Genomic DNA, 12520 nt, shown 5'->3' with positions numbered 1-12520 from the left:
GCTACCTCAGTGCACTGATGTTGCCAAATCTAACACACAGGACCACTATAGGCACGTTTCCACCAGAATGTTCCTGGTAGTATTTGGGGGGCAGGAGCTACTACAGGAACGTCCTCTCGCTCGTCCCTCTCACCTGCCGTGTCTCCACTGAGAGGCCGAGGAGCAGGAAGGTTCCTGTAAAGTTACCGGGCGGTTGCGCAACCATGACCAGGGCATCAAAATGCATGTTGTTAAAAAGCGTGTTGTTAGCGTTAGCTAACGTCCGCTAAAGCTAAAGCTAGCGTCCCTAAAATGCCGGCTAAAAAGCCTGTTGTTAGCGTTAGCTAACGTTCCCTAAAGCTAACGTTACCGTCCCTAAAAATGCCAGTTAAAAAGTGTGTTGTTAGCGTTAGCTAACATTAGCTAGCACGTTTGCATTAGCTTGGTGGTGTTGGCCGTTGCTAGGGACGCCTAACGTTAGCTAAAGCTAACGCTAGCGGCTGGCTATTTTGTTGCTTTCTGTTGACACCATATCGTGCTGCGAGTAAATCCAATCAGCACCAAGTAAACCCCAAGCCCCACCCAGGAGTTTTTTGGGGCCGCTCAGAGTCCCTACCCCGAGGCAGGGCCTTTTTTTAGCCCCTGTAAAGGTTCCGGAACTCTCTCCTTCGGGGTAGTTCCGGTGGTGGAGACATGCGACAACGGCCCCGACCCTGTAAAATTACTCCGAAGTTCCGGCGGTGGAAACGGGCCTTATGAGCTCTTTTTCAACCTAACTTTGCTGTTTGTTCATTCCTGTGAAGTGAGTGAGCTCCAAATCTCCACGTCACAGGTGTCACATCATGCATGTTTGTGTAGGTGTTGTTCTGCCCACCTCCTGATGCTCAAGCTCCTCTTTGATCTGTCTGATGGAGCTCTGAGGCAGCAGTGCAGCGTCGTACCCCTCATCAATGGGCTCGTCTTTAATGTTGATGGGGGGGTTACTGTCCTCCACTGGAGCTGCCTCTGACCTCTAAAATAATAGACGTATCAATAAAAAAAATACCTTAAACACTGTTATCCATCAATACCATACATATTTCTAAGGATCCTCACAGGCTAGTCTCACCTATATGTGATTCATGTGTAGTCTAACGTCACTAAACTACCATTAATCAGAACAAATCTGTAGCCATTGCATAAATTAACCTTAATTTGCACATTAAGTTAGAATAATTATCATGTTTTTGCTGTTGTGTTTTTTCCCCTGTAATTACATATAGTACATGTTTTGAAATGAAAATGTCAAGTTTACTGATTGATCGGACTAAAGCCCATCAAGGATGTTCTGTGTTGGAAATTTGCTCTGGCAATGTACATTTACAGCACACTATACACTGACCTCAATGTTATCTGTATTTCTCTGTAACAAATAAACTAATGAACTAAACTACTTTAACTTACATCCACTTTAAATATAACACGCAAAGCAGCAAAACCTCATTATTTCAAACCCTTTGAAATAACCAATCAGAGAGGACCAGTGTTAATAAAGAGCGGCTGATGGAGTTTGTAGATGCCAACCTCTCCCTGCTGGCTGTCCTCTGTCTCTGCTGTCTGGTTCAGGGCAGCTGCATCTGATGAACGGGGGGAGAAGACAGAAAGGCTCAATTAAACTACTGTTAACTTCAGCCAACACTTTGTAAACTGCTTGGGCTCTGAGCAGGCCAACACAAACACCAGTTGACAGTGGTCGGTGTTGGCTGTGTATCAGCCGACATTGGGTTACATTCCAAACAAGTATTTTACACTAGAGATGCACCAACTGCAGTTTTCTTGACCCATTCAGATGTTTTTTTGACGTTTGACCCACCAATTCCGTTCTTTAACAGAAAAAGTAATTGTATGATCATAATTAAGGCTATCAGGAGTTAAGCTCCAATCGAGAGTGGCAAGATATGAGTCTTGTGTGTAGATACAGGTCTTTTAATTGTAGATTATCCTTTCCCTGTGCAAATAAAGGTTTGACAGGATTCAGATCAGGTGCATAATGAATTTGGCTTGTTGCCAAATTCAAGTACTGACAAAGACGGATGGCATGCCTTTTTAAAACTAAATGATAATAGTGCTAGTTGAATATTCCCCGTACTTTCTTTCAGTCTTTTTCTTTTAAGCTCTTTCTTTAAGGCCAGTATCCCTGAGTCATTTCACCATTCTTGCAGATAGGCCTGAGTGCTTAATCAAATTTTATTTTCAATTGCAACTTTGACCTCTAACGATTATGAAAACCAGATAATCAAGATAAAGTGATTATTGTGCCGCATGCTGTTTCTCAATAATGATCTCATTTTGTCTTCTGCTGTAAATCAAGCTCACCCCTTTCCTTTGCAGCTGCGTGCTTTCACCCCTCCCCAAAAGTCCAAACACACTCTTAAGCAGGCTGTGGCATGTTAAAGGAAAATCTACTGTTAAATACTCTCAATATTGGCCAAAATAAACATAGTTATGATTTTTGGCATAATCAAGCAGCCCTAGTTGCAGAAGAAACTGGTGTGTAGCAGGTACTGTTCAATGAAGCTGCCAGCTGAAACCGGTTTCTTAAACTAGACACTCTGATGTGCTTGTCCTCTCACACAGTTGTACATGTGGGCTTTCCACCTCTGTCCTCATTAGACCCAGTTTGGTCTCTTCTTTCAAGAAAAACACACCTTTGTATGACATCTTTAGTTTCTTGGCATTATTCAGTGTGGAATAGCATTCATCTCTCAAAGAATGACTGAATTCATTTTTAGAGAAAGCCACTTATTTTTAGCCATTTTCTACACCAAATCTGAACTTAAGAAATGTCAGCACACTAGATACTTTAGCAACTGAAAAAAAGTTATTTTTAGCTTCATTACACAGTACTGCTGTTTTCAACTGTGATTAATATAATGGAAGTGGTTTTTCTAGTACCAAACTAGAACATTAGCATGATTACCTAAAGACCCCATCAAATAAAACTCTTACCAGAGACAGAATTTCAGTATTTCTGGAAAAACAAGGATGCCTTGGTTTTGAAACTTAATTGGATTAGACATAATTTTTCTTTTCCCAATAGTAATACTCAAGATATTTACTGGAGCGACAGATTTAAAATCTGCCTGATCTCTGTAGCATTGTGGCATGTTTAACTGAGACTGTCACTCTCTTTTTGAAAAATAATTTTTACCATCTTCTGGGTGTAATTTGATGATGTAGGCCTGTGGTATTTACATGGCCAAGTTAGTAAGTGTTTTGGTGCAAAACTGTCTTTTGTGTCTTGAATGATAGGGATGGATTTTATTGTCATGTCTTGTCAAGAACAATGCACCATATGTATAAAATATTTGGGCTTACTGAATTTACATAAAGTAATATAAACAGACTTCCACCCACAGTGGGGACAGCCAACATTAGCGTCATATATGAGATCTGCTATGGGTAGCTGAAACCATTGTCATTCAGATATCTTGAGGTCAGAGGTCAAAGCACTGCTTTGAAAACAGCTGTGCGAGTTTTTCCCTCACCAAAATTTTGCCTAACTTTGGGGCAATATTTAGTCCCCTTGCAGGAAACCTAGCAATGGCATACTTGGTGCCCACGGTACCAAGTGTGTCCAAAAACTGTTGCCAAGTAGGAAATCAGACCTAAAATTGTGTACTGTGAACTTGGCATTAGGCACCTAAGAGTTTTTGCGAAGCACCCAAGTTGATTGAATGGGAAACAAAAAGATTATAAAATGCAGCTGTATTTCCCCCTTATCCTGATAGACGAAAAAGGGGGTGTTTTTTTTTTCGCTTAAGTCCAAGCACTGGAGAAGGTGAGATCTGCCTGGCAGAGATCTGCACTCTACTGAGTTCACTCCTCTAGTTATCAATGTCTTTGCAGTATTTAAATCACATTAATGCTATCTTGGTGAATAGAAGTATAAATTTCTTCCAAGATAGAATTTCTCAGTCGTACCAAACTTCTGGACAGCAGTGTATGTGTACCAAGCTGTAACAGGCCAATACTGACTAAACGCAGTGTTAGCAGTAAGCAGATGTTTGCAGTATACCATTATGGATGTGAACAGCTTCATTAAAGAACTGTCATGCATCTGCAGCCTTATATAGTACTTGATTGTTGGAGCACTTTGATGTTAAATTTCGGGGTTCAATAGTAATGTCTTTTCTGCTGAGCTTTGCCTGACAGTTGCCACAGAAACAAGGAGAATTTATGTATGGATAATAAATGAAATTAACTAATCAAGTAACTTACCTTGGCTGTTCTCTGGTGAGGGGTCCTTGGAGGAGTGGGAGGTGTTGGCAGACCCATTGCTTCCTTCTCTCTCTGCTTCCTTCTCACACTCCTCCTCTCTTGGTTCGCTAGTGAAGGTATCATCTGGGGTTTCTGTGTTCCCCTCTTCAGGGTTGTTATTTTTTCTGGCGGTCTTGTCCACGTCAACATCTTCCAGGGTGCCCATTGGCAGGGCGAAGTGCCAGTCCTCTTCCTCGTCTTCTGCCCCATACAAAGGAAGGCCATCTAGTGCGTCATCAAATGCCGCCCCTCCACTTGCTCCCCCCGCGCCTCCACCAGTCTCCACGGTAAAGGGGGAGCGTCGGTCAGGGGAAGGGGAAGGGGAGGCGAGACGGGGAAAGGATGATGACGGTGCCGCTCCCTCATCCATCTTCTCTTCTTGTCTGCTGCCATTGCTGTCCTCTTCTCCTGCCGGCTGGTGCTGCTCTTGACCTGAGTTTTCATCTGCTCCCTTTGTCTCCTCCTGACCGCTGCTCCTGGAGGAGGTGGCCGAGCCCCTGGAGGAGTCTGCAAACTCTCCCAGCCCCATGACCTCATCAAACACCCTGGACAGGCGCTCGTCGTGCTGCAGTAGAGACACACGGCTGGTTAAAAACTGTTTCAAGAGGCAAATACAAGACTGTGCAGGTGCAATCCTCATCTGCTTACAGCCTTCCAAAGATAATTTTCTACAAATCACGTCTGCTATTTGAGCAATGTCTTTAAAGGAAACAAAAGCCTTACTGTGAAAATGCAACCTGAACTATTTTTCACACAGCTTTCACAATTCTTTAGTGTTCAGAGAGAACTACTCTGTGACTTCTACTGCGTCAACATCTGAGGAAAACATGTCCTGTGTTTTTAAGTTTGTATATTCTTAGAAATACACGATTTTTTGCGTACAACTGACAGTTGGCTTATGAGCTGCTGTTTACACTCTTACAGTGTATTTTGAAGATTAACTGTTTGCTGTGAAAAATATTTGCAAAATAGGCACTTGTTTTCTGTTCCCCGTGCAATACGATGGATTGTTTTTCTGCACCCTGGATGCATCAAATAGGTAAATGTTTGGTAAATAACAGACATCGCTCACTAAAATGTCTCAGAATAAATGTATCAATATCTTTAATGTGCTTCTTAAATTTTCCGCCATCAAAGTATTTTGATTGTCTTGGATGCGCAGGTGAAATTTTGTCACAAGGGGAACATGGTCCTCTTGCGGTGGCCCTCGTTCCTCTTTGCACTCGCTCATTTGGTCCGAAAACTGGATCACAAAGACTTGGTAGACAGTATTTGAACTTGTTTTGCGGAACCCGAAGCTCACTTTTGATTAGTGTAACTCTGTATAACAACGCTTTCCATTTAAAAAAAAAAAAAAAAAAAAAAAGCATGGCTGGAAATTCAAAGAGGCCAGCTGGTCTCAAAATTAATTGTCACAGTGGGCAGAGAGCAGGACACATCAAGCAACCAATCAAGCTTGGCCAATCCAATGTCTTTGTCCGGGACACTAAATCCACTGCTGACGCTGAACATTTGCCATGTTTTTATTAGGCACAGTGGAATTTTTCAGCCACCACAACAGCTGTGACTCAAATACCACTACACTACAGCCTTAGGTATCACTGACCAACATGGGTTACAAAAAGCCTGAGAACATCAAGATCATCAGCCTTCATGCAGTCACGTCAGCAGGAGCATCATCCAACACTGAAGAAATGAGCAGATCCAGTCTTGGCGGCTCATATTTTTCAACGATTCATAACCAAAATGAGGAGCAAACATAACTTTTTGTCCAAACAAACAAGATGTCTAAATCCTCTCATCAAATCACATCTCATCTATACTGGATGCTGGATGGAGAATAACGTTCAACTTGTGTTCAGAACTCCCAACAAATGTTTTATTGGGTTTAGGTTGAGTGACATGCTTGGCCACTGAATCATTTTTACACCGTTCTTCCCCAGAAATGAACCAGTGGCCTTAGATGTACACTACATGGACAAAAGAATTGCCACTTCCACATTACACCTACTACAGGAGCTTTTCTGACCTCCCATTCTAAATCCATAGGCATTAATATGGAGTTGGTCCCCCTTTGCAGCAGAACAGCTTCCACTCTTCTGGGAAGACTTTCTACAAGATTTTGGAGTGTGTCTGTGGGAATTTTTGCCCGTTCATCCAGGAGAGCATTTGTGAGGTCAGTCACTGGTGTTGGACCAGATGGCCCGGCTCACAATCTGTTCATCCCAAAGGTGTTGGATGGGGTTGAGGTCAGGGCTCTGTGTGGTTAAGTTCTTCCACACCAAACTCAGCCAGCCATGCCTTTATGGAGCTGCTTTGTGCACTGGGGCTCAGTCATGCTGGGACAGAAAAGGGCCTTCCTTCCCCAAACTGTTCCCACAAAGCTGGAAGCAGAGAATTGTCCAAAATGTCTTGGTGAGCTGAGGCATTCACTGGAACTGAGGGGCCGAGGCCGAACCCAGAAAAAAAAGCCCATAGCATTATCTGTCCTCCACCAAACTTTACAATCGGCACAATGCAGTCAGGCAGGGAACGTTCTCCTAACCTAGATTCGTCAATCAGACCGCCAGATAGAGAAACGTGATTGGTGACTCCACAGAACACATTTCCACTGCTCCAGAGTCCAGTGGCGGCGTGCTTTACACCGCTCCATCCGATGCTTGGCATTGTGCTTTGTGATGTAAGGTTTGCATGCAGCTGCTTGGCCATGGAAACCCATGCCATGAAGCTCCTGGCACTCAGTTTTTGTGCTGATGTTGATGCCAGGGGAGGTTTGGAGCTCTGCAGTTACTGAGTCAGCAGAGCATCGGCCACTTTTACGCACTATGAGCCTCAGCGCTTAGCGACCCCGCTCTGTAACTTTTCATGGTCTGCCACTTGGTGACTGAGTTGCTGTGGTTCCTGAGTGCTTCCACTTTGCAATAATCCCACTTACAGCTGATGGTGGAATATCTAGGAGGGGGGACGTTTCACAAACCAAACTGTTCCAACTGTGGCATCCTATTACATTACTATTACAGCACCACGCTGGAATTCAGTGAGCTCTTTTGAATGAGCCATTCTTTCCCAAATGTTTGTAAAGGCAGACTGCATGGCAACAGGACTGAATTCAATTATTAAGAGGTGTGCCCCAATACATTTGTCCATATAGTGCATGTTTTGGGTCATTAGGTTGCAAGAGTAGCTTGGCAACCTAGGGCATGGAGTGATGGTACCATCTTCTCTTTCAGAATTTCACAGTACATCTGGGAAGTCATGATACGATCAATGAAACACAACTCCCCGACACCTGCATCCCCACAGAAGAACACTGCCACCACCACGTTTTACTGTGGCTACCATGCATTTCTCATTGTACTCCTCACCACTGAAACACCATACAGTTTGGAACCCATCAATGCCAAAAAGTTTTATCTTTGTCTCATCACTCCACAGTATACAGTCCTAGTAGTCTTCGCCTTTATCATCATGGACACCAGCAAATGCTAGACGGACTTTTTTGTGCCTGGGCTTCAGCAGTAGCTTCCTCTGTGGCCGACACCCATGCATGCCGCTCCTCTGCAGTGTACGTCGTATTGTGTCACGGGAAACACTCACTCCAATTTGACTTTCTAATGCTTTAGCTAACTGTGGTGGACTTGCACACCGATTTTCTTCATCTCTTCATCGCAAAAAGCTCATGTCGAGGTATTAACTTCTGTAAAACGGCCTGGATGTCTCAGCCAGCTTCTCACAAGTCTATCCTTTTTGATTTTTTTGGACAACTTTTGCTACTGTATTTCAGCTTATTCGCAATGCTTTACTGTCTTGCAACCCTGACCTTTTTGTGTAAAGAAATCATTTTCATTCTCAGGTCTTGAGATGTGGTGACACGTGGTGCCACATTTGTCAGCACTGAATAGATACCACCGCCTTAAATACCACCCTTATCTTGTGGCCACCAGGGTGATGACTGATCAGACTCATCTACTGGTGAATTCCTATTAATCAGAATTTTACTGCAGAGACATTCATTGGGGTGTACTCATTTTTTGCACCATAATCATAAAACATTTTGCTAGAAAACTTCCAATTTTGCTTTAGGTACTGGCTACTCTCATTCAGCTCAATAAACCAGATTTGTGCAAATAAGTCATTGTGTAGGAGCCCATAAAAAGTATTAATTCTACAGGGAGAAAGCTGCTTTTCTAAGAAATCTGGTGGTTTGTTCTCATTTATGCTGAGCACGGTATGTATGGCGCACAAGTGATAAACCAAGCAGCACTTCAATGAAATCTCAGCCTTTATATCTGTGTGACTGTAAACGCAGTCGCCCTCTCTGCAGTGAGGTGCTTTGTGGGAATAACAGGCAAACCAATTATGTAAGTTTCCATTTTATTCAAGCAAGTGCTCCCTGGTGGATCAGATGTCCGCCGAATTGAACAGCGGCCCCATTTCAGTCAAAACGCCAAGTCACATTATAGCAGAGTGCGCTGACTGACTAGAGAGACCGCATTACAGTCACATATTTCTTGCATGTACTTTGACGCTCCTGCATGTGTCGGTGCTAAATGGCAGCTAGCTCTGTGATTGTGTGCTAGCTAGCTCAGATGTGCATATTTCGGCTGGCAACCCACAGGGAAAAAATGGCAACAGTGAGATGATTACAGGGTGGCAACTTGCCATGGCGTCCTGGTTTCTACTTTGAACATCTACCCACCAGTTATTTTTTTGTTACCTTAGATCGTTTAAGTCGATATTCCTCCGACTCCGCCATGTTTGAATTATGTTGCAAAAAACGCCGCGCTTCGGTACACCCACCCACTGGCTAATGTTAACAAGCTAACCGAGGAAAATAAAGAGCTGCGAGCACAGGGCTGCTGCTAACGAGGGCGGCTTCAGGAGTTCACTACCGCGGAGGCTCGGAAAACCTACGGCCGACACTGAGCTATGCATTTATACATGGAAATAAACGACGTGCATTGCTTTTTGTTGTTTAATACCTCTAGTGTGGTTCGGTCGGATGCATGCACACCGAACTCTCGCTTTTCCATAGAGTCAAGACGGCGGGGTTTAAAGGAAACTACTTCCGCTTACCGCCTTCAAATTAAAACCCTCATTCACAAGTTTGGTTCAACAACTCATTTGGAGAAACAGACAAATTCAAATGAAAAAAAAAAAAAAAAAAATACAGGAGTGAATTAACAAAAAAAAAACTTCTTTCTAATGCCCCACCACCCACCGACCCAAAATGTCATAATGTTATTATTATTATTATTATTATTATTATTATTATTGCATAACATGTAGCCAGTAATGTATAAAGCATGTATATAGCAATACTGCATAGAATAATATACACTTTCAAAAGCCTACCCTGACACTATAAGGTTGGGGTCTTTTAAGGGGAAAGGCATGAATTAATTCTTGTTTGTCAATGCTACTGGTTTGCTTCTCTTTTGGTGGACGTTTGCCAAATGATTATCACTCACCAAAGGTAGTTTATCTGACTTAATAGTTGTTGCTACAGCGCTTTGCATTTGTGACATGCCACACAGCAGGGCTGCAAACATACACAACTAAAGACTTGCCGACTAACTGATCACAGTCAAATCTGTAGAAGTGCATTAAAGTGCAATGTAAGGAAGTGGCAAAATAGCACAAAAATTGCACAGTAAATTAAAAACAGATGGCTTCCTGCTGGACTTTGGGTATGGCTCCAAGAAGCTTTCTGTACATCTGGACATGTTACATTTGCCTACCAAATTTCTATGCAGGCTTTGACTTTGAAAATTGCTACGGGGTGCTATTGAGCCAATTTGCCACACCCAAGTCCAAGACCCTTATAGGATCAGTTTTCACCACTTTGCCATTGTACTACCACTTAGAAATTTCAACAGAAATAAAACAATTCAGAGAGTGTTTTTTTTTTTTTGTTTTGTTTTTTTTGTGGGCATCTTTCACTGAAGACAAATATCATGGTGGGAGGTTGTGATGAGTTGCAAATGGGTGTAGTGGATGGGCATGTCAAGGAAAATGTCTAAAATTATATGAAATGGCAAACATTTAGATTTGCAGGTGTATGCACACATTTGTGTGTCTGAGTGAGAAAATTCAAGTTGAATTTCGATTTGGAAATGGCTGGAGTCACTGTTGGAAGGTGGGGGCAGAGGTTCTCAGTCATCCAGGTTACATAGAATTGAAACTAGAAATGGAAACTTACTAATAACCTCTGATAACCTCTGGCATGTCTCATGAACTGAGTGAAACACATCAAGCTCTCCACCTCACAAAACAACACGCTGTGTCTGATATTTTCCACCTGCAAAGCAGCATCAGACTCAGAAGTGTGTGTATGCTCCAAGGTCACTGCACCCCATTATTTGTGCCAGATGGCGTGCACAAAAGACAAAACACAGTAACTAGGTCTGTTTTGTCATGTTACTGTTTTGTCTAAAACTGCCTTCCTTACTAACCATGGGGAGCCAGGCTCTACACTGCAGCAGTATGTACATGTGGACGCTGCTCCTCTCCCTGTAGACTTATAGCGCAAATAAATTACCACAAAAGACAACCGAGTCTCATTTATTGAATTTCCATGTCAGAGGTCAACTGGACTTTCTAGATTCCTGATAACATTTCATTTCTCATCCAAGAAGCTTTTTCAGTTGTGGAGAAGTGAAGAAGTTTCTTGGATGACAAGTGATGAGAAAATTATTTGTAAAAAAAAAAAAAAAAGAAGAAAAAAAAGAAAAAAAAAAGGAATTTTTCATGTCTGTGACATATTCTGCACATCTAGACATTAGTGAAAGGTGTCAGTTATGTAATGTTGCTGCTATGCTGTTGATATTACTATCAGCAGATAATTTCCCCTGACTATTGTTGCTGAGAACAGCTAACCTCGTGCAGAGAAAATAGGTTCTAAGACTGTGGGTGACACTTCAGCAAGGTATGAGCTGCGCCTAAGACTCAGCTGCTCATGAAGGCTGTGTGGCTGCTCTGATCTGTTTATATCTGTTTATATCTGTTTATATGGGCACCAGAATGAAAATCAAGATGTTGTCCAGTGCACACACACTGCTCAGGTGGACCGTGTGGCCTGGGAGCGAGGGCCTCCCTCTGCTCCATCTCTGCCTTGAGCTTCTTTGTAAGCTCTTGTCTTCATCGTTTGTCTGTGTAATGTCCTCTCCATCTCTGAGGACTTGAGCATGGCAGTCTGTTGCTGCTTGCTGAATCTTTTTTGATTCAATTTTTGAGCACCGTAATTTTTTCATTGAGCATTTCTCTATTCTGTTGGGGTGTATCCCTCTCTGTCATTATTGTTTTGAGCTAAATGGCGGCCTTGCTGGTGGTCGAGGTCGTCTCTCTCTGGAGGCGCTTTATGGTTTGAGTACCGTTTCCGTCTCATTGGTATGGAGGCTCTTCTACATATCATTGCAGAAACTGTTCTTCGCCCTCACCTGTTGGTAAAGGTGCTAGTTCCGCTCCTCAAGGTGCTGGAGCTTGATGGCCAGCTTCTCCACCTCTTGGTGAGGAGGATACCTGCCTCTCCATGTTTTTACAAAGCTTTTCTATGGCCTGGAGCTCTGCAGCTGGCATGTAGGGATGCAGACTTGATGTGGTTCTTTTCTTTCTGTGGCTCTGGTGCTGGTGCTCCTGCCATCACCACAGGGCTCAGCGGCTCAATGGCAGCCTTGTGGCAGCTCAGTGAAATGGGGGAGTGAGGAGAGAATTGGAGAGAAGGCCTCGACTCATCCAACTCCTGAGCCTCTTCCAGCGTCTCTTCCTTGGGATCTAAGGTCTTCCCAGTCTGGTTCTCTCCTTTCAGTTGCTCTGGCTGCATATGGGGCACTGTGTGCTGCTGCCATCACCACAGGGCTCACAGCCTCCTGGCAGTGCACAGGAACCCGGATATTACCTGACTCATCCAGAGAGCAGGGAGTGCTCTTCTGCAAGAGCAGCTAGAAAATCAGGTCGAACCTGCCTATCCCTCTGGGATAGGGGAGCACAGAGGGGACAATACGTTTTTAATTCAACATGTTAAAAACAATTATTCTTGAAAAATCATTATTTTGCCCCCCCTAGATGTAACTGGCTGTCTAGTTTGGCAGATAGTGAACCGTCTTCCCAGTGAACACAGAGTTTTTATAAAGTTGAAGCTGTTTATTGACATACGGGTAAACCCGTGAAAGTGGAACTACAGAAAATAAAGATGTTCCAATCACATTGTTCAAATACAATTACAACATGATGCAACAGAAAT

General features: G+C 43.2%; 1 protein-coding gene across 5 annotated transcripts in view; it reads right to left on the bottom strand.

The window, feature by feature from the left end:
• Nucleotides 1-9316, bottom strand: part of LOC115354154 (zinc finger MYM-type protein 4-like) — a 36864-nt gene extending 27548 nt beyond the window's left edge. For 4 of the 5 annotated variants that reach the window (XM_030044364.1, XM_030044368.1, XM_030044367.1 and 1 more), the window contains exons 1-4: nt 9261-9316; nt 4240-4843; nt 1543-1595; nt 854-991 (exon numbers count right to left, since the gene is read on the bottom strand). In XM_030044364.1, the coding sequence (XP_029900224.1) occupies nt 854-991; nt 1543-1595; nt 4240-4843; nt 9261-9311 (846 nt within the window). In that variant the 5' untranslated portion in view covers nt 9312-9316. Of the gene's footprint in view, nt 1-853; nt 992-1542; nt 1596-4239; nt 4844-8995 lie in introns of all 5 variants that reach the window. The other variant, XM_030044366.1, reaches the window with a different exon arrangement.
• Between the last annotated feature and the right edge of the window lie 3204 nt (nt 9317-12520).

The sequence above is a fragment of the Myripristis murdjan genome, chromosome 22, assembly GCF_902150065.1.
Source record: "Myripristis murdjan chromosome 22, fMyrMur1.1, whole genome shotgun sequence".
In the NCBI taxonomy this organism is placed as follows: Eukaryota; Metazoa; Chordata; class Actinopteri; order Holocentriformes; family Holocentridae; genus Myripristis; species Myripristis murdjan.
Note: the sequence above shows the minus strand (reverse complement) of the source record. Positions and strands in the feature narration are given on the sequence as shown.